This window comes from Hemicordylus capensis, chromosome 4 (genome assembly GCF_027244095.1).
Source record: "Hemicordylus capensis ecotype Gifberg chromosome 4, rHemCap1.1.pri, whole genome shotgun sequence".
Lineage (NCBI taxonomy): Eukaryota > Metazoa > Chordata > Lepidosauria > Squamata > Cordylidae > Hemicordylus > Hemicordylus capensis.
In genome coordinates this window covers 220,389,671-220,412,812 of record NC_069660.1, presented here as the reverse complement: position 1 = coordinate 220,412,812, position 23,142 = coordinate 220,389,671, and the positions used below count along the sequence as shown (strand labels likewise).

At 41.7% G+C, this 23,142-nt stretch overlaps 1 protein-coding gene across 5 annotated transcripts in view; it reads left to right on the top strand.

Moving 5' to 3' along the window:
* Window positions 1–23,142, top strand: part of DCDC2 (doublecortin domain containing 2) — a 115,469-nt gene that overhangs the window by 71,053 nt on the left and 21,274 nt on the right. For all 5 annotated transcript variants that reach the window (XM_053246909.1, XM_053246907.1, XM_053246908.1 and 2 more), the window contains 3 exons: window positions 1,517–1,663; window positions 3,115–3,169; window positions 4,154–4,301. In XM_053246909.1, the coding sequence (XP_053102884.1) occupies window positions 1,517–1,663; window positions 3,115–3,169; window positions 4,154–4,301 (350 nt within the window). The remainder of the gene's footprint in view (window positions 1–1,516; window positions 1,664–3,114; window positions 3,170–4,153; window positions 4,302–23,142) is intronic.

The window sequence follows — 23,142 nt, the reverse complement described above, 5'->3', positions numbered from 1 at the left end:
CTTTTTTCTGGAAGGGCACAAATGTAATAACATCATATATGTGTGTGTGTGTGTGTGTGTGTGTGTGTGTGTGTGTGTGTGTGTGTGTGTGTCCTGCTGAAGAGAGAAGGAAGAAATCAGTCCAAGTGCCGAGGAGAACTATAGCTGTTAAAGACAGTTGTTGGACCACAGCTTGTGGAGATAGTGTATATGGTTATGAAGATTGAAATGAAATATTCATGTTTAATTTTCTGTTTAATTTCTCCCCCCGGCCTGATCTATTTCTTTTCAAAAAAACAGCCTAGTTCCCCAATAAACCACTACTATATGCCCACCTGCACAAAAAACTAGTTTCCACTGCACAGTTTTCTCCTGCTGCACAAAATAAGCCCACCTGCCTATTACAATAAGCCCTGGTGTACCCAGCCATCCTGTGTATTATGGCTGTTTTCTTTTTATATCAGTGGCAGCTGCCTACACCCTAATGGGACCTGGTTGCTGTTAGAAGAAAATCAGTATGGTGTTGATTGAATGCCACCAAATCAAATAATCTAATCTACCTGCCTACTCTCATTGAGGCAGATAGGTAATCTGTCTAATTTGCTATGGGTACCAATGCAGGGAAATGGCTTGACTACCAAGCCAGAGGTTGCCAGTTCGAATCCTCACTGGTATGTTGCCCAGACTATGGGAAACCTATATCGGGCAACAGCGATATAGGAAGATGCTGAAAGGCATCACCTCATACTGCGTGGGAGATGGCAATGGTAAACCCCTCCTGTATTCTACCAAAGACAACCACAGGGCTCTGTGGCCACCAGGAGTCAACACCAACTTGATAGCATACTTTACTTTACCTTTACAAATTGAATATTTCCATACCATCACCAATTACCTTGTGCAAAATTTCAATTTGTGCTTGGGCACAATTGATCAGAGTCATTCTTTTCTTTTCTTAGAATGTGCTGGGTGTCCAACATAGTGAATATATTCTTTTAATATGACCATTTTTATTCTGAGAGCCACCTGAAGGGTGCATTTTCATGAACGAAAGCTGTAATATAGGAAATATTCCTGAAAATTTTGAGGATTTGGCCAGTGGCCTGCTGAATCCTTAAATTACTCAGTTTTCCTATCAGCATGTTTGAAGAGCATTAAAAATGAACTGGTCTTCCATCCCATCTAGTGGTTCTTACTTAGTGATGCAGGTGTGGAGTAAAGTTATTTGAGATACTGGTATGCTAGAAATGACATGTTTGGTATAAGATTTACCAGGCATATTGGCATCTACCTTTTCATTTGGTATGCTTAGCTGACATTGTTCCTTGATCCTGTGTTAAGAAAAAACAGACCAAAGCTTTCCTTCCTTTGCTTTCCTGGAATAGGGGATCACAATGTACCATCAAGCTTATCCATTGTTTTGATGGAATGATTTGCATATTCTGTCTTTAATGCTTCTGGGAGGTGGAATCATATCATAGTTGTTAAACAGAATTTGTTAAGAGTTCAATCTGAAATTATAATATGTATTTTACAGGCTCTACACTTTAGATGGAAAACCTGTTGAGAATGGGTTGGATTTGGAAAATGGGCAGTTTTATGTCGCGGTTGGCAGAGACAAATTTAAGAAGTTGCCGTATAGTGAATTACTGTTCAGCAAGTCCACAGTAAGAAGATCTTATGGGTGAGTTAATTAGTACTCTGGGTTTTGCCATGTTTATCAACAAAAATTCATATAACCCAAAGTCTTATAGCAAGCATCCAGATTTGGGGTTATATCTTTTTGGTTGTGGCCCCTTGGCTTTGGAACGCCCTCCCTGAAGATCTTCACCATGCTCCCTCCCTCAGTGTTTTTTAAAAACATCTTAAAACACGCTTTTTAAAGGAGGCTTTATAATATCATTATTATTTTGTTATATCTGGTAGGTTCTTTAGCTTCTTTAGCTTTTTATAATTTTCAGTTTTAATTTGAACCTAATTGTTTTTAATCTGACTTTTAAAAAATTAATTTTATTACTTGTGTCTATCTTATTGTTATAAGCCGCCCCGAGCAGTATTGTACTGGAGGGATGGGGTATAAATATTTTAAATAAATAAATAATATCTTAGCTTATATTAGAGATAGGGTTTCCATAATTTGTGAATAGGATCCTGGTAACTTTAGGACCTTATAAATGTGAAGAACTAGACCAAAACACCACAACTGTCATTGCTGTTCACACATTATTTTGTTTGTCCATGTGGGAATGTACCTGGCAGTGGTTGGGATTATATGTATGAAAATGTACTGAGTATTGTGAAACAGAACCAAATCAAACAGAGGAAGAGTTTGGAGTTTTTCTTTGCCTAATGGATGGCAGGGATATGAGAACTACACTAAGCTAATCTAATCCCATTCATGGAGTGGTAGTTCTAAGCTTTCCTTTCTAATAAATCTGGAAGGTCAAGCATATCTCAGTTCAGGAGTTTCTTTTCTCTTTCTACACACAGCTTTCCATTATTTCTTGCGCAAACATGTTTTTGCCCAATTTAAAATTATTATATTTGTGGTGATCTTCAAACCACAAACAAATTCCCTTTAGCACTAATCTGGAACTCTTTTTAAGATGGTCATCATAGATTGTGGATAACTGAAATTGCTTATAGCATTTCAGTTATTTCATATAATGCTGGTCTGTAACTCATTTCACCAATGCACTATGTAACTAATGTAAAGCTTAATGTTAATGGGCAGCATCTAGACTAAAACCTGTGTAAATGAAAGATGCAAGGTGGCGGTGTGGGGGTGGGGAGAGTGATCTTCACTGATTCTACATTACATCTGCAGCCCCCTGTGCCTCCTGAAAATATGTCCCTGGCCTGTCTCTCAGAGGAAACAGGAGGATCAGCAAAACCACCCCTCTCCCTTCACAAGAAGAACATATTCCATTTAAGCTAATTTCAGTCTGAATGCTACCCTATAAGCTTATTGCAACTGTGTGTGGACCATTGCAAAATGTATTACATAATCACTTCCTTCCAGGTATCTTGGGAAAATATGAAGTTTATTGGCGGTACACTGGCTATTGAAGCGCAGTTGTGTTGAGAATGTTCTGAATATTTAGAATATTAAAATATTATTATTTGTTTCTATAGTTCAAAATCATCCTCACTACCTCCTGTTGGTGGATCTGGAAAGTCTAAGGGGAGTGTAAGTACCAGACATGATATGTATTTCATTCTGTTAACCAGTGCTATCAGGTGGATGTTTATTTCCTTGGGAATAAACACTAAAGTTTTCCTTCAGAACTTTAGTCCAAAAAAGTGCAATGACAAGAATAATGAGACAATTGAGTGTCCTGTCTCAAAGCCATTGAAACAATACCTTTGCCATCAAATACAGTACAGTATTCATGGGAGTTCCATTCTCCACAATTACTGCAGCTAAGGAAACTGCAAATACTGAGTAATTGTGCCTATGGGATTGCAGTGGTTAAGTTCCCGGAGGTCAAAAAAGGTACCAAAAATTGGTAAAATTGCCCTAAAATCATGGGGGAAAGTGCCCTACCATGCTCAGTATGTCCTGGCTGTCCAGCAATCCCCCTCCCCCACAATTTGCAGAGTTTTTGGCAAAAAATTGTGGTTTTTTCCTGTTCTATAAAAAACAAAAATGAGCCAGAAGTGGGTAAAATTGCTCAAAAATTGTGGGGGAAATTGCCCTACCATGCACAGTATGTTCCCAGCTGTCCAGCAATGCCCCCCAAATGCTGCAATTTGCACTTTGTCCAATGAAAAATCACACTTCCCCCTGTGGTTTTTTTTAATGAGCCAGAAAATGGCTCCCTTACACAAAATGGTGGGCCTCAGAGGTAATTTCTGCCCACCCCAACCCGTAGAAACACAAAAATTAACCTTTTTTGAGGGGGGCTGTTTTTCCCTGCATATACCAAGGTCGGGTGCCAATTACCCAACCACAGATACATGAAACCGTGGATGTCATGTCTGCGATTAATGAGGTTCTCCTGTATGTTGCTTTTTCACAATGAAGTCAAAGAAAATGGATGGCAAGATTACAATTTAAGAATATTGATAGAAAAACAGCATTTATATGTCTATATTACTAATAAGCTCTTTTTGAGTTTTAACAAATTAAAAGTTAATTTTTAATTTATTTTTGGTGGAATGAACATACCAGTCCAAATCTACTGATACAGGAGACACATCCTCTCCTCAGCCTCCAAAGAGAAAGGAAAAGCGTGGACAGGATCAGGACCCCAAAAAACCTGTAAAATCAAATGAAACTGTAAAAGTAGTGACCAAATCTTATGTTCTCTCAGATAATGGTAAGTACCTGAATTCCATACTATTGTGATGGGATCTGGAGGAGTAAGAAGTAGTGATAATCCTGGATGTAATAAACCCCTGTGCAACTCTTGCCTTTTTATCAAGGGCTAGTATAAATTTCCCATACATCTGCTACTTCTAAAGATGAGCATCTTAGTTTGTAGGGATTTTCTCAGTCTGATGGGACATCCCATTCGTGTTGGGATGCACCTCTTAGGTAAGGATAGGATTGCTACTACTAAAACCCTTTGCAATGGTGAACTTAAAAGTACATTCATGCAGTACAAATTGGAGAAATGTATTTGCTAAACAATGGCCAATATCCAGAGCAAGGAACTGCAAGCAGAATGAACACTATTGTTCTAGCACAAGAAGATGGCTTGGTTGCATTAATACAGATATTTGTGAAAGAGTGTTGTTGCACTATAGCACTTTTGCACAAAAGTTCTCATTAAAAAAACTGATCTGTGCCACAGTTGCACAGCCACAAGCAGACTTGCAGCTACATGATACTAATCTGGAATGCAAGCTCCAGACTTAGTGCAACCAACTAGTGCAACAGCATTGTACCAGCACAACCTCCTCCCCCGTGTGTTTTGCTGCTCTGGGTGTTGGTGAATGTAATTTTTATTATTGTCAGTGAATCCATGTGCATCATTCACAGCCTTTGGCTCACTTTATCCAAGAGTGAGAAAAAGATGAATTATATGCAGAGTGAAGTTGATTTGTGTTAGATGCAGAACATTACATATAGATCAAGATAAATTTGTGTGAGTGATTTCCTTCAAAGGCCATCATATTTCTGTGCCAACCACACCTAGTTCTGTTGCTGTAAATGAACAGGGGTATGGAATGAATGTAGAATCCCAGTCAGTTGCCACATGTTTTTCTTACCATGCTCAGTGGTTTTGAATGCCATTGAGAAATCCCAGCAGAACCTGGGAGCTTTGCCCAGCAGTAGCTCCCCTCAGCTGTATCTTCTTTGCTATATATACATTTCTATATTATTTTAAAGTCATTAGAATTAAGAAAACATGTACATCAATGAGGGCAAGTGGTACACTATAAACAACATTGTATGTCAGCTGTCTTTCATACATCTATGAAATGTAGACAATGAGCAGCATCCAGACTAGACTAGTTAGCCACCACTATGTGCTATTGGAATCAATAAAACAAATCAATCATGACTGACTTAGTCTGGATGCTGCTCAATACAGTCAAAATTGTTTGTTGCTTAATTCCATCCCTATATGTCACTTTTTGCTAAATACCAAATTAGTCCTACAGGGTTATATAATAGTGAACCAGTTCCTCACACTCTTTTTCATTTAAAACAACAGCAAAACCGTAAACCTTTGCATTATTGTACAATGGAAGTCTTTCATCACATTTCAGAAAGGTCCACGGTTTTAGTCAGGACATGTAATGCCTGCCCCAGTGTTTAGGTATTGTATGCTAGCTTTATTTATTAAAGGAAAATATGTATTTGAAATAGATTTAATTGGATAGTTTAAGCAGCAGGTGATAAAATAGTCCTTTTATTTTTCTCAGGAAAAATGTGTAACAATTCCTAAATGGCCTGGGGGAAATGTAATTATATATATTTTTTATTCTTCACAAGGTATTTGAAATGAGAGTTTTTCTACCTGCAGCGTAATAGCTTTCCTGTGCCATGTAAATGCAATATCATTCTGGTTAGCTATAGACGTAGGGATTTAATGTCTTTTTGTGCTTGTCATGCTGTGAATCTGTTGATAGGTGTTCTTCTGAAAGGTGAATTGTAAGATATTGATATTTAGGAGGATTTGAGCAGTAATTTTCAAGAGCTGACGTTTATATGGAACATGCATTTATTAATGATAACTCCTAGTAAGTGGTAGTCTCTTTAGTATGATAGGGAAGAGTAAAAAGTATCTCCACTCTTATGGTCTTGAACTACCTGGAATAAATTCTTAAATTTCTACAAAGCCTCCACACTGAGGGTTAAGAAGCTTTTAAACATCATAGAAAAATCTGGTTTCATTAGAAGCCAGCAGCAAAATAATTGGCTTGGTAGTTCAAGTCAGTGTGAAATTCAGTCTCCTCTGCTTTTTGGCCCCCATTGCCCCCTTGGGGGTTGCCAGGTCACAGTGCTGCAGTAACATTAAAAGCCATCTTTTGTCTGGGGGTGGGGATCGGGGCAATTGCCCTATGCCACCCCATTCCAGTAGTGGCACATTGATTCCTGCCTCATCTCCCTTGTCTTGTTCCAGCAGCTGCCCTCTGATCTAGCCGGGCCCTTGCAGTGTGCTCTTCTTGGCTGCACACAGTGGCAACTTTGGCTAGAAGGAATGAAGCCGAGCAGAGCACACCACAGGGGCTCAGCTGGCTTGGAGTGCAGCTGCTACAGTGGGAGCCGCACTCCAGAACTGGCAAAGGTAGGGACAAGGAAGCTCCAGGCAGGGTTTTCCATGTTGCTGCAACTTTGCCTTGCCGGGGGCCCATTCCCTCCCCTGATTTGTACTGGGCCCTACCCACCCTAGGGACAGCCCTGGTAACAGTAGAAACCACAAATACCAGAATTCCCATCAACATCTAGACCCAGTAGTCGTAACACTGTGCCTCTGTAGCTTCTTGACCAGCAGTCCCTAGACTTCCCAAACGTTCCTGCTTGCCTACTTTCTTTCTTTCTTTAACATATTTTTATACCGCCCAAAACTTACATCTCTGGGCAGTTTACTTGCCTTCTGCTAATAGAATACATCTATTAGGTTCTTGGCACAAATACGTAGATTCTGGAGAAACACGCAGGATTGAAGCTGTCTATCAGGCCAAATGGTCAAGCCAGAGAGACAAGCTCTAGTGGATGGGACAGTTTATGGTTGACTCTTGCATAGTCAAATCTCTGTGTATCCTGTACTTGTATACATCTATACTTTGAAACTAAAATGGGGAGGGGGATTAATCAGAGCCAAATTTGGAAGCATGAATAACCTACGTATCCCAGCCTAAATGTTGCCATGTCATGTTAGAATATCTAGAGGAGCAAATTGACTCAGATACAAGGACTTTTGCAATATAAGGGAATAAAGTTTATTTTTGCAGAGCTGGAACACAATGCAGAAACCAAGTATTTGGCAATATTTGAAATGGGAGTAAAGACAGTTCCCAGGGAGATTGTGGGGAGGGAGTGAAAGTAAAAGCTCAGATGGCCTTGTGACTGGTGGGCGAGGATGGTTTGGTGATAGAAGAGGAGGGAGATAGAGATAGTATCTTATCTCCTATCTTGTGAGCCAAGAAAGTCATTCTTATTGTGAAGATCCAAGAGTTCTGTCCACTCAGGTACTTCCAAGGTGGCAGTGAAGGATGAAGCAAAGACCACAGCTATGTCTTTCACTGTGGGTTGAAAGGCACCTTAAGTCTGAATCCAGTTGGTGGCTGGCTGACATTGATGCACATACCAACTTCCCAGGGAATACTGGGGATGGCAATTCAGGTCAATAATGTGAACTCACAAGGGGATGAATATTCATCACCTTGTGAGCTCTCATGATTGACCTGAAGTGACTGCTTGGGATACTAGAGAGAATACCTCAGGATGCAGGCTCAACCATGTGAGCTCATCTGAGGGAAGTTTTGGGTAAAGGTTAAGTTACTAAATGAAGCACTCAGACAGGTGAATCAGGCAGTAGAGGGGCAGAGTGACTGCCAAAATCTCACATTTGAACATCATATATACGTTTAGAAGCAAAATCTATTTATAGGTTTTTTCCCTTCTGGGGTCTCCTTTGAGTTGCAAAGATAGGAATGTTAAAAAACATAGGCAATACTTAAAGGTAAAGTGTGCCATCGAGTAGGTGTCAACTCCTGGCGACCACAGAGTCCTGTGGTTGTCTTTGGTAGAATACAGGAGGGGTTTACCATTGCCGCCTCCTCCCATGCAGTATGAGATGATGCCTTTCAGCATCTTCCTATATCGCTGTTGCCCGATTTAGGAGTTTCCCATAGTCTGGGAAACATACCAGCGGGGATTCAAACGGCAGCCTCTAGCTTGCTAGTCAAGTCAAGTCCCGCTGAGCCATTAAGCCACAGGCATCTGTTTATTTGCAGGATCAGGGGGAAAGGCATAGGTGGGGCGGTTGCTATTCAGATAGATTACCAAGATAAAACAACCCTGATACAGCAACATCTAATTAACTGCCTTAGAGCTTGCCTTGATTGCAATTCAGGGTGTAGCTACTTTGCCTCCCAGAACACACCTTTTGTCCTAAGACCCCTGTTTGCCTCAAATGGAAATTAAGCTTCATTAAAAATTCAAGGTCTCAGGTTAGGTACTTCTTCAGGTTGCATTATTAAGGTGAGTTGATTCATATGGAGGCTTGCTTTCCTCAGGGCACTCAGTGCTGGTCTCTGCCACAGTCTCAGTGTTAAATTCCAAAATGAAGGGAAGTAAAAGCCATTTCTAGTTGCTGACATTGGAGGGAGAGGGGAAGCTGTTACTCTCATAAAAGAGGCGAGCTACTCTGAGCCATGTCTGTACACTAGTTTATTTTGAGGATGTCTTCCTGAAGTAATGTATCCATTCACCTTTCTAAACTTTATTTTATTAGCTTAGCATATACTGATAAAATAACCAGTTTCCAACAAAAATGGGTAATGATGTTTGCTCTCAGTGGAGTTTTTCCTTTATCAATAGCATCAACTTTGAGCAGATATGTTATCCAATGTTTGTGTTTGTAGATTTAGTGCACAGAACCTTAGCTGATGCCCGCAGTAGTAAATAGAAGATTTTTTTTATTCTTCAGTAGGTAATTTATTCAGTGGGTAATTCATCTGTAATTATTCTGGCATGGGACACCTGCTTAGCTTCTTATGTGAACTTGCTAAGATTTGGGCTAGTATGGTCAGAGGCGTATCTAGGGAAAATAGCACCTCGGGCAAACACTGAAATGGCGCCCCCTGTCCAAGCATCTGACACCCATCTTTCAGATAACTTTACCATAATATCAGCTGAAAAATACGAGTCAAGCTCGTTAAACTTTTAATATTTCAAAAACTATTTAGCAGTGAACTTAGCCAGACCAAAAAAGGCTGGAAAACTACAAATTTCAGTATGCGGGGGCTCATGAAATACCCAAATACTATGTGGAGGTGTACTTGGAAAACTAAACAGAATTGCCTGTCTAATTCTCTACTATGCATTGTAGCATCACCATTACATAGGTTTTAAAATTCAATGGAGAATTTGACTTTTCCCAGATACTCTGTAAATAATTAAAGGATATACAGAGTAAACTGTGTCACTGCTTGAAATATATTCTAGTCTTTCAGAAAGACAGTTAAAATGAGAGCAAGAAACTCCCAGTGGGCCTTAATATTAAGGATTTCACACTGATTCAAAGACAAACTCACCATTAATAGCCATATTAGCAAGACATCACATTTAACACAATTGCCGAACCTCCTTGCTAAAATATTTAACTTATCCCTGAAATCGGGCTCTGTACCAGAGGACTGGAGAGTAGCAAATGTAACACCGATTTTCAAAAAGGGATCCAGGGGCGATCCGGGAAATTACAGGCCGGTTAGCCTAACGTCTGTTCTGGGCAAATTGATGGAAAGCATCCTCAAGGATAAAATTGTAAAGCACCTAGAAGAACAGGCCCTGCTGGGAGTGAGCCAGCATGGCTTCCGCAAAGGTAAATCTTGCCTCACCAACCTTTCGGACTTCTTTGAGAGTGTCAACGTGTGTGTGGATCAAGGTGATCCAGTTGACATAGTATACCTTGACTTCTAAAAAGCTTTTGACAAAGTTCCTCATCAAAGACTCCTGAGGAAACTTAGCAGTCATGGGATAAGGGGACAAGTACATGTGTGGATTGCTAACTGGTTGAAAGACAGGAAACAGAGGGTAGGTATAAATGGAGAGTTTTCACAATGGAGGGAAGTAAGAAGTGGGGTCCCCCAGGGATCTGTACTGGGACCGGTGCTTTTTAATTTATTCATAAATGATCTAGAAGCAGGGGTAAGCAGCGATGTGGCCAAATTTGCAGATGATACCAAACTCTTCCAGGTAGTGAAATCCGAAACAGATTGTGTGCAGTTCCAAAAGGATCTCTCCAAACTGGGGGAGTGGGCGACAAAATGGCAAATGCAGTTCAATGTTAACAAGTGTAAAGTGATGCACATTGGGACAAAAAACCCCAACTTCAAGTACCAGTATACGCTGATGGGATCCGAGCTGTCGGTGACGGACCAGGAGAAGGATCTTGGGGTTGTGGTTGAAAGTGTTGACTCAATGTGCGGCAGCTGTGAAAAAGGCAAATTCCATGCTAGGGATCATTAGAAAGGGGATTGAAAATAAAACGGCTAACATTATAATGCCCTTATACAAAACTATGGTGCGACCACACTTGGAGTACTGCATACAGTTCTGGTCACCACATCTTAAAAAGGACATTGTTGAACTGGAGAAGGTACAGAAGAGGGCAACCAAGATGATCAGTGGCCTAGAGCACCTTTCTTATGAGGCAAAACTACAACACCTGGGGCTTTTTAGTTTAGAAAAAAGACGTCTGTGGGGAGACATGATAGAGGTCTATAAAATCATGCATGGCATGGAGAAAGTGGAGAGAGAGAGATTCTTTTCCCTCCCACACAACACTAGCACCAGGGGTCACTCCATGAAATTGATTGCCAGGAGGTCTAGGACCAACAAACGGAAGTACTTTTTCACACAACGCGTGATCTACTTGTAGAACTCTCTGCCACAGGATTTGGTGACAGCCAACAACCTGGATGGCTTTAAGAGGGGTTTGGATGACTTCATGGAGGAGAGGGCTGTGGGCCACCTCCAGCCTCAAGGGCAGGGTGCCTCTGAGTACCAGTTGCTGGGGAGTAATGGCAGGAGAGAGGGCACACCCTCAACTCCTATCTGTGGCTTCCAGCGGCATCTGGTGGGCCACTGTGTGAAACAGGATGCTGGACTAGATGGGCCGTGGGCCTGATCCAGCAGGGCTGTTCTTATGTTCTTAACTCACTTATCACAAGAAGCAAAGGAAGAGCAAATGAATACAATCCTAGCTCATAAGCATAAGCTCAGTATTCACAAGCCCTGATTCTCTGTACATAGTGCCAATCTGAATATGTGTGAACTGTCATATTATTATTTTTATTATTTTGTTTAACTGTAGCCCCTTTGGGGGGCTTCCTAAAGGCTGGGGGGGTTTGCAAAGATTCCCCCTCACCCCGCTGGACTCTAGGGCCTCCCAGGGATCATTTGAGCATGCACAGTGGCCATTTTGCTTTTGGCAGCCTTTTTTAAAAAAATAATTTTACAAAATGGCGCCCCCTTCAAGTGGCGCCCGGGGCATGTGCCCTGCCTGCCCTGCCCTAGATACGCCCCTCAGTATGGTTCAGATCTAGGCCTGCAAAATCAGTGATGAATTGTTGTGGAATGGGCTGCCTGAAAAAGTGCTTGAAGGACCAAGGCCAGTTGTATATTTCATTCCCAAATTGAAATCTATAAACTCGCACATCAATAATCTTAGAAGCTTCAACACATCCCTGTTGCATATCCCCATTGCTTCTATTTAGTATTTCCCAGCAGTTCTACATGTATTTCTCTCTCCAAGCCATTGTTAAATGGTGTGAGAGAAGAAGTTCATATTTCATGAAGCACAATTTATGTTCCCTGCTTTTGAAATGAGTGCTAATATATCTAAAACACTGTTCTGTCATTGTACACATGAATAGTTGTGGTGGAGGTGTTCTTCAAAGTTCCATATTAATATACAGTGCGTAGCTGACATTCTCCAGTCTTTAGGGAAAGTATATCCATGCATAATAAAATAATAATAATAAGGCAAAAATCCTTTGAGATTTTAGAATACAGAAAGGCATTTAGTGCACATTACATTTGATCTGACAGTCATGGGGAAGAATCGGGTTCTGATAATTGATATTGCAATCCCAGGGGACAGACGAGTCAATGAAAAACAATTGGAGAAAATAACTAAATACAAGGGCCTTCAGATTGAAACTGAGCAGCTCTGGAAAAAGAAAACAATAGTGGTGCCAATATTTGTTGGTGCCCTTGGTGCAGTACCAAAAGAACTTGAACACCATCTTGACTCTGGGCATCAATAAAATTACAACACATCAACTACAGAAGGCCACACTACTTGGGACAGCACAAATACTACGACGATATCTTTAATTTTTCTTTAGTTATCCTAGACCCTTGGAAAGGGCCCGATAATTAAAGTACCAAATCCTGTCAATAACATCTGGTAGACTGTATGTAAATATCCTCCTCCTCCTCCTCCTCCTCAATTATAATATAATATATAAATAAAAATAATAAAATTAAAAATGCCAAAACCAAGAAGCAGAAAAAAATCAGTTTTCTCAAAAATGCTATATGTGAATGTAGGGTTTTTGTTTTTGTTTTACCATACAGATTTTTCTATATAGCCTATGCTGTTCTAAAAGGATTAGTAATAACAAATCCTTCATGTAATTCATTTGGACATCTACATTTAAATGATAATTGATTCATAGCCTGTTCATGTGCTCTTCTATTGTGCAGCAGCAACAAGAGCACAGGCTCAAATCATAGGTTCCACTGTCAGCACAAGAAAAACACCTGGACTCTTGCTGTGAGCACTCACCCTGCTGAGTGCTCTGCCTCTCCCCTCATCACCACTGTGCTGCTGGAGCAGTGCTGCACCAAAGCTCTGAGAAAGCCTGTGTTTGACCACAGCAGCTGTGATAGGAGGTAAAAATTGCTAGTTTAGTCCTCAAAAGTCAACAGTTTAGCTGTCTCAGTGTACACATTCTTCAGCCTTCAGGTCCTTACCATTTTTTCTGTAACTGGTGAGGAGGGCACCCTCAAAGAGTGGCTGCTGCTTAAAAGCCAAGCCAAGTACAGTTCCACAATTGTGGGTAATCACATGGCCCACCCCCACAGAAGACCAGCTCCCCATGCAGTAAGAGCTGCATTCTTACTGCATAGCGATGGGGCATTCTTATGCAGTTGCCAAGTCTGTGTTCACCCAAGCTGTGCTTGTTGCAGCCCTTCCTTTTCTCAGCATCAATTTTTATATTACCTTTGCATCACCTAAGACTGCATTATGTGGAACTCCCTTTAAATCTATAGAAAAAGACAATAGGTGTCTCAGTCTCTCAGAATTAACGGATAACAGGTAATAGTCTAGATCTACTCTACTCTGCCCTTCCAGGTTTCATATACATAGCTCAGGAGTTCTCAAAGTGCGTGGTGTACCTATCTTGGAAAGTGCATACAGCTACCAAGAAATGTGTATAATCCCTTGTTCCCACTGAATCTTGTGAGGGAAACTTTCTCTTTGACCACCTGCCACCCTCCACTGATCTATGTGGTCCCAGCCTAGCACAAGAATGAGCATATGTTGGTGAAAGGTCAGTCTTTGTTTTGTGCCAGTTACACTTGGGAAGACCTGAATGTTATTTTTATTTCCACTTAGGAATAGTAAATTCATAAGTTTGCTTGGGAGATGGCAAACTAAATGTAGTAGTAACGCTACCTTTTTATTTTCATGTGAGGAAACTGTTGTAAGAATTATCTGCCATATGAAAATCTTAACTATGACAGGGGAAACACTAGCTTCCAGTTCTTAATAATGCAGCAGTGTACTATTAGAGTTTATTCAATTTTATTACAGAAATATATTTGCAGATCCTGGGTTGTGATGTGAATATGAAATAAAGTACTGTTATATGTTATATGGGTAAGTTATGAGTTTGTCTCTAGTCTCTTAAACATATATCTCAAGGCTGTCTAGAATATTTGAATCTTTATTTTATTTATTTATTTATTTATTTTTATTTCTGCATTTATATACTGCCTTTGGTTAAAAGACAACCCCAAGGCGGTTTACAAAAGTTAAAACATACAATAAAAAGGCAATAAAAACATCAAGCTAAAAAGTATAAAAACATATAAAAACAGGCATAAAAACAATACAACAGATAAAAACACACAGAAGCAGCAGTAAAAATGATTATGTAAAAGCCTGGGTAAAAAGCCAAGTCTTTACAAGCTTTCTAAAAGCTGTGATGGAGTCCGAGGAACGAATGGCCACTGGGAGAGCATTCCAGAGTCTAGGAGCAGCAACAGAGAAGGCCATGTCCCGAGTGCACGACAGCCGGGCCTCTCTCATTGTCGGCACCCAGAGCAGGGCCCCCTCAGATGTCCTCATCAAGCGGGCAGCAACCCTTGGGAGCAGGCGGTCCCTCAAATTTCTGAGTTATAATTCACAGCTTTTAAAAAACATGAATAATTTTAACTGGGTGGTTATTAGATACATTAAATTAAAATAATGGGTGTGAAAAAACTTACAAAAGCCATAACAAACTTTATTTTTAAAATATTACAATTCTGTGGTGTGACTGTGGGGGAAAATGGAGGTGGTAGCAGGGTTTTCTCTAAAAAAAATTTCCATCTGTGTGCGGAATGAGTTTAGTTCTGGGCGGCAGTATCAAGGCACTGTGCGCATACGTGCATTCAGAGTGGGGCCTTCCTGATTCAAGCTGAATGGGATCTAAAATTAACCAAGCTGACATCAAAAAATGTGTATGTGCATGCCTTAGAGGGAACACTGCCTTTAAGTCACTCTAGATACCTTAGATACCTGCCCATGAGCCCTTCTGCTTTCATATTGACTGAGCTGCTTTAGTGTCACAGAATGCTTTGTAGGCAAATGCTTACGCGGGCTAGGAAGAGGGACCTTGAGAACTTGAGAAGCTACCTGGTGGATCAGATCAAAGGCTTATCTAGCTACCCTGCTTCACATAGTGACTAACTAGATGTCTCACAAACAGGAGATGAGGGACTCCCTCCTGCTGCTGTTCCTCTGCAGCTGGTATTCAGAGGCACATTGTGTGTGAACCTGGAGGCAGCATATAGCCATCATGGTTTGTGCCACTGCTAAACTTTTCCTCCATCAATCTGTCTAATCCCCTTTTAAAGACATCTTATCTAGTGGCAAACAGCACCTGTCCTGGGGGGATTTTCTGTAGGGAAAATGGCTTGGGGGAAAGGGTTTAACCACACACATCAAGGTCTTGATCTGGATCAGGAAGCTTCATGACTACTTTTGTTGGGAGGGCAGGGAGAGTCAGTAATTCCAGCCATGGTATCCAACATGTTTAACATCACATCTAGTTTGATTTTAAGACCCATTTGGTTCACAGAGTAAACATGCATAGAAATGGATTGTTACTGCTTAAAAGCTAGATGCTGTTAAGTGTATTGGGTTCAATCCAGTCATCTGTGAGTGAGCACTGCTCCCATAGTAGGTTTGATTAAAATCATTGTTATCAGGAAAAGGGATTTAAAAAGTGTTTGCTTCTCCTCTGTTGTGTTGACTTCATGGTAAATGAGTGTTTCTTTGTTTCCCAAGATATATGTCTCTTGTTTTCTGCCAGATACCATAGCAGATGCTACCTTGTACACAAAACTGCATCATTCTCTTCTGTTGTTTATAATTCTCTTGAGACATTTATAAATAGATTCCTAAAGCAGTTTCATAGTTTTTAGTAAAGCCTGGAAAGCAATCCTGTATCATTTCCATCCCTTTTAGGTATCTGTTGGATTTAATGAACAATACATTTCTTATGCTTTTTTTCTTTGAGGCAGCATCTGGTAAATTACATTGAATATTTTTTGTAGTTACATTAACTCTCATGCTTACATATAAAGCACACTGCCCCCTAAATACTACTGATTTCCATAAAATATTCAGAGCAGGCTGTTATTACTATGATTATTTTCTCCCTAATGCTGAACTTCAATCAGCTTCAAATTTGAAATGCATTAAATGGTTATGCATAATACTATCATTTGTACTGCAATAAATTTTTTATTGTTAGTGCCATTGCTAGGAAAGGAACTTATGCAAGAAACATTAATTTTCTGTGCTTAATTATTTAAAGTATATTGATTCCTTATTATTTCTTTGAATTTATAATTTACTATTTAATAAGTCACATAATTTTCTTGTTTATCAAAAGTGAACCAAATAGTTTCTACATTCAGATTCAGTTTATTACTATCATAGATCAATATACAGTCCTTAAAAGTGAATATCAATACAAATGTGTGTGTATATATACACATAAAATATGCAACTAAGAACTATTACATAAAATGAAATAAGATAACAATCAGTTAAGAGCCTGTATTAACCATCTCCAACACACCATGTGTGGATCTTAATCATAGCCATACAGAGTGTTGCTACCAGATGTGAGACATCGGTATATGTATCAAAGCGTTTCTATCAAGCTTTATGGAAATACTGGGCTAGATAAAGCAGGAAATGCTTTTTAGTACTTCTAGACACAACATCCATCAATTTTCAGAAGTTAGTATAGGAAGCGGTACTGTGCTCCAGATGGTTCATGTAATATCCCCATCCATTCTCCCTGTCCGTTGTAGGACTTCTTATTCAAAGGAGCAAGGCCAAACTAATTGAATATTTACTAGGTCTGTTTAAATGACCATCAAATGATGGGTAGGAGACAGTACTCTTTGACCTATTTATTCATGGCCATGGTTATCCATGGGAATACCTCCAGCCCAGGTTCTTCAAACTAGGGTTACCCAGTTTCTGTACCCTGGCCTAAACCAAGGTCAGAGAAAAAGACCTCCTACCTTGTTCTTTTGGTTGCGTGGACCCACTCTTTTCTATGCAGCTCTCTGCATAGGACCCACCCTCTTCTATGCAGCTCTCTGTTGTATTATATCTAGTAATTTTTCATGTTGAGAAGTTTGTCCCAGTAGGGATCCTTTAGAGCAGGGGTTCCCAATGTTGGGTCTCCAGATATTATTGGACTTCAACTCCCATAATCCCCTGCCCCAGGGGCCTTTGTTTGGGAATTATGGGAGTTGAAGTCCAATAACATCTGAGGACCCAATGTTGAGAATCCCTGCTTTAGAGGGTGTGAGGGGTGGTGTCAGAAACTTAAAGGGAGGGAAAGGAGAAGGGAGAAAATTGATTTCCCCCCCTGAATAAACCTTTAGTTAAATCTACATGAGATGTCTTTGTGTCTACGAGGGAGGCAGCTATAAAACATTTGGTGATGAGATTTAGAACCAGCTAAGTGTGTGATCGTCTAAAGTTTGTGAATGTCCCTGCAACCTCATTTCATTGCATTACTGGGCTGACATTTCTGAACTGCTTTCATCACTGCTGCTAATTGTTTCTCCAGCTTCCTGATCTGCACAAACCCTGAAGGTACTTTTTTCTTTTCAATCCTGGATTCTGTTGTTCATTGGATGCCCATTGCAGCATGGCTCAGATTCCACCACAATCTTTTTCTTCTTATTGTCCACCCCTTTTTCTTCTTATTGCTCTTCTCCTCTCTGGAAACAATGGAGGTCCTATTTCTGCAATTACCTCCTCACCATACAGATTCCTGTTTTTTATTCCAGCAAAGCAGAAGGCTACATTGTTTCACTGCCTGGGTGCTGAAGGCCAGATAATATTTAATTATTTGCCCTTTCCTGCCAACTTGGATGGGGATGCTAATTCTTATGAAGCTGCTCTTCAAGCCTTAGATGATCATTTCAACCCTACTTTGAATGTGATTGCTGAACGTCAAGTAAATAAGTTTATTGTTGTGACCACTGGTCATAACATAACATAAAAGAGAAATGAGGAAGAACTCAGCATACCATATAATTACTTCAACAGTCTAATTAAACTAAAATCAATTCTACAGTTTAGGACAGAGCATGACAGCTATACATTTCTTTCTAATTTTAAACGCAAAAGTGGCAACTTGACAACTGACATATGGAAACAGGTCAGCAAGAAGATAAGTCAAACATTCTGCATCCGAACCCTTAAATTTCTCTATAATCTGTTCCAGCATTTTTTTACCTGATCACATCAAAGATGGAACAGTGTAAAACATAGTGGATAATGTCCTCCACTTGGCCTGCGCCACAGGGGCAAAGGCATTGTTCCACTGGAAGTTTGCAGAATCTCCCTTCAAGATATGCTGTGGGCATAGCTTGGAAACATAACATTGTGAAATCCCTTCTCAGCGGAGCATGGGTAAAGTTAGCCAGATACTGTGAGAAGTTACTGTACTGTCCCTCAGTACACATTTATACAGATCTTGAAGGGTGGGACTTGCTCTCAGTGCAATGGTATACCCAGCTGTAATGTTTTCACTTTCTCATAGGAATTAATGGCAACCATTCATTTTTGAATGGAAGAAAATTAATGGGTGCATTCAGGGATGCTGTGAGGGTGAGGGGGTAAGCTTGTCCCCTATCCTCTAGAAACCTCAGTAATTGGTCATCAAATCTGCTCTCATCTATATAGTCTCACCTTTCTTCTGCATAGTCCCTTTCTGGGTTGTTTTTGTGGTTACAATAAAGTGTGACATGGTGGGAGAGTGGGATAGAATTTCTGGAATTGGCATATATATAATGTAACTTGGGCGACAGCTGGAGGAAGAGTTGTGACAAATCCGACCAAACACTGGCTAGAGCCCATTTTAGGGTCTACTGCGTGACGGTGGCGAAAAAAATGCTTTTTCTCTGCCTCCATTGCATCTGCTCAGTGCAGACCAGCGGAACTGTTTTGTGTAGCAAAGACATTGCTGCACACATCCCCCCAGGTAATGGGGGAGGAATCATCTACAGCCCATTGTGATCAGTTTGCATGTCACTTTGCAGATAAAGTCACTCGCATCCATGCTGATTTGGACTCCTGGAAGTTCCGACAGATGTGCCTCTGTTACCATCTGGTCCTATTGTGTTGGATTATTTTCTGTTGGTGCAGCCTGAGGATGTGGACAAGATCCTGGGCAGTGTGCGGGTGACTTCGTGTGCTCTTGACCCTTGTCATTCATGGCTAATAAAAGCTGCCAGAGAGGGTACAGGTAGAAGGTTGGAGGAGATCATTAATGCTTCATTAAGGGAGGGCAGTATGCCATCGTGCCTCAAGGAGGCCGATCGTAAGACCATTATTAAAAAAGCCCTCCCTTGATCCCTCCAACGCAGACAACTATAGACCTATCTCTAACCTGCCCTTTTTGGGCAAGGTGATAGAGTGTGTGGTGGTGTCGCAGCTGCAGAGGGTCTTGGATGCTATGGATTATCTGGACCCTTCTCAATCTGGCTTCCCCCATGAAACTGGGGGAAACTTTCCCCAGGACTGAAACTGCCTTGGTCACTCTAGTGGATAACCTACACTGGGAACTAGACAGGGGGAGTGCGTCCCTGTTGGTTCTGCTGGACCTCTCAGCAGCGTTCGATACCATCGACCATGGTGTCCTTCTGGACCGCCTCTTGAGTATGGGTATTGGAGGTACTGTGTTGGAGTGGCTCCAGGCCTTTCTTGAGGGGGAGGGTCCAGAAGGTAGTGCTGGGGGACTATTGCTCAGTTCTATGGCCATTGGCCTGTGGGATCCCGCAGGATTCAGTTTTGTCCCCCATGCTGTTAACATCTACATGAAAACGCTGGGAAAGGTCATCCGGGGATTTGGACTGAGTTGTCAGCAATGTGCAGATGACACTCAGCTCTATCTTTCCTTGTCACCTGATCCTAGGGAGGCAGTGGACATCCTGAATTGGGGGCTGGAGGCCGTGATGGGTTGGATGTGGGCTAATAAACTGAGACTTAATCTGGACAAGGTGGAGGTAATGTTGGTCAGTAGGAGAGCTGATCGGGATGAGGAGATTTTACCAGTTCTGGATGGGGTTGCACTCCCCTTGAAGGAAAAAGTATGCAGCTTGGGGGTATTTCTGGACCTGGCTCTAGGGGTGTGCACGGAACCGGTCCGGCACTGGGGTGGGGGGGTTCCAATAAAAACAGGGGGGGCTCTACTCACCCCTTCCAGTAAAAAAACGTATTTCTTGTACTAATTGGGCGGCAGGGTGCCGCCCGCTTCAATCTCCTGGCGCGGGCTCCTCGTATCCATCGGGGCGGCAGGATCGCTCCCAGTCCCTGCCGCCCCCTTCAAGTTAAGTCCCCCTCGGCTGGCGGCCGCCCCCTGAAGTTCCCCAGAGGTCCCCCGCCACCTCCTTCTTTCCAAAACTACCCACATTACCAGAGGACGGCAGGAGAACTCCCTGCCGTCCGCTCGCCTTGCCGGCTGGGCTGCAAATGGCTTCTAGGAAGCCTTTCGCGCACCGCGCGCGAAAGGCTTCCTAGAAGCCATTTGCAGCCCAGCCAGCAAGGGGGAAGGGGACGGCAGGGAGTTCTCCTGCCGTCCTCTGGTAATGGGGGTAGTTTTGGAAAGAAGGGGGTGGCGGGGGACCTCTGGGGAACTTCAGGGGGCGGCCGCCAGCCGAGGGGGACTTAACTTGAAGGGGGCGGCAGGGACTGGGAGCGATCCTGCCGCCCCGATGGATACGAGGAGCCCGCGCCAGGAGATTGAAGCGGGCGGCACCCTGCCGCCCAATTAGTACAAGAAATACGTTTTTTTACTGGAAGGGGTGAGTAGAGCCCCCCCTGTTTTTATTGGAACCCCCCCCCCGAACCAAAACCACCCCGTGCCCAGACCGGTCTGGAGGCCTTTAGAATGGCCTCCGAACTGGTCCGTGCACATGACTACCTGGCTCTGCTTTTGGAAGCTCAGGTTGAGGCGGTGACCAGGGGTTCCTTTACACGGCTTCAGCTAGTGCACCAGCTGCGTCCCTTTCTCAAGAAGGCAGATCTGGCCACTGTTACCCATGCCTTAGTCACATCATGGCTGGATTACTGTAATGCACTCTACGTGGGGTTGCTCTTGAAGAATATCTGGAAACTGCAGCTAGTGCAAAATGTAGCAGCTAGGGTTTTATCTGGAGCTGCCTGGTGGGATCACATCACACCCATTTTGAAAGAGCTGCACTGGCTACCAGTTTGTTTCCTGGTCCAATTCAAGGTGCTGGTTTTGACCTTTTAAAGACCTTAACAGTTTGGGCCTGGGTTACTTGAGGGACCGCCTGCTCCCAAGGGTTGCTGCCCTCTTGTCGAGGTCATCTGAGGGGGCTGTGCTCTGGGTGCAGACAATGAAGGAGGCTCGGTTGTTGTGCATGCGGGACAGGGCCTTCTCTGTTGCTGCCCCCAGACTCTGGAATGTTCTCCTGGTGGTTATTCGCTCGTTAAATCTTGGCTTTTTACCCAGGCTTTTATATGATTGTCTCTGCTTCTTTATATTTTGTAGTTTTTATGCTTGTGTTTTAAATCTTTTTAATCAGATTTGTTTTATATTTTAGCTTAATATTTCAATTGTGTAATTTTTATAGTCTTGTTTTTAATTTTTGTTGTAAACCGCCTTAGGATTGTTTTAATGAAAGGCGGTATATAAATTTAACAATAAATAAATAAATAAAATATTGTGTGTGTGTGTGTGTGTGTGTGTGTGTGTGTGTGTGTGTGTGTGTGTGTCTGGAACAGTCCACAGCTTTCTATTTGTTAAGTTATTCTCCTTCCCTCAAACTCACTACTTTAGCAAAGTGTTTTGTGAATCACCCAAGTCCCACCTTAACCAAGACCATGATTGCCACCTAATTCTTCTCTACTGGTATTCACTATTTATTAACCTCTGGTTTCCATCTCTCCCTTTCTCTTTCTCTTCTGTCCCACATAATTTAAATCATAAACCCTCCAGACAAAAACAATGTTATGGTGACATATTGTGTAGCACTTCGTTTGCTGTGTAAAATAAATGTTAAATGGTGGTAGCAGCAGCAGCAGTAACGTATTTTGTAGTTACATAATACGTCATTTTAAAACTTTCTGAAAGGTGGTATTCTTTCTTTTCCTGCTGGCTGCTAAGATCTCTGTTAAACAGCCCCTGCATTTAGAAGGGTGGGTTGTTTTTTTGTTTTTAGTAAAATAAGCAAAAATGATAGTAACCTGAATTGAACATTATGTGGGAAAATTTGAACAGTGCTGGCTTTTACAGGTGGTGATTAGCAGAGGTGTATCAAATTTCTCTCATAGGATATCTCATGCTGTATCTTAGTGTTGTAGCAATATGCAACTTTCTTTACTTATTTGCTTTCCTTCCTCTACATATATAAAATCCAACACACAAGCATATCTGATTAAAAAGTCAGAAGCTCGTGACATACAGTTTCAAACTCTAAAAGTATTGTATGTAAATATCAATAGGTGGTGTGTGTATATATTGTATCACATGAACTATCAATAGGTGTATATTTTTAATTGCTTTCCATGAAGCTCAGAAAGTGAATGTTTCTGCCCCTCTTTTCTAAACTTGGATTAGTCCAACAAATATGCCATTGGCATTGACTTCATTATTTTTTTCTTCTAAAATAATGTAATTTTGAAGAGTAGTCAGATTAACATTGTGATCCTAGGCATGTTTACCACTGTTTCAGCTGGAGCATACTCTATAGGCCGAATTCAGACATAACATGAAACCAGAAGTTGAAGAAACCACAGTTTCAGTTTTACACTGTAAATTGCACTGCAATTTTAAATTGTAAATTCCCTTCCAACCTCAGTTTACCAACCTTCAGTTCCAGGAGAGAAGAGCTCCTCCCTGCTGCTTGGCTGCCAAGACCGATTCCAGCAAGCTCCCATGGCCAGACTGTGGGCAAAGCGTCAGCACATCAGCAGAGTGGCCGCATTTGGCCATGATCTTGAAGAGGGTGTGCCGAGCACGATCATTCATTTTAGGAGCATTCGTGCACCTGCCCTCAGCTTGGAAAGGGCATTTAAAGCCAGCACTTCTTCAGACAGCAATGGCACCACCACCCTCCAAAGAGCCCTGCACCTAAATAGTCCTCACAAGCATGGTTTCGGGGTGTATGTGTCTGGGTTGTGTTTTTTTTTAATCCTC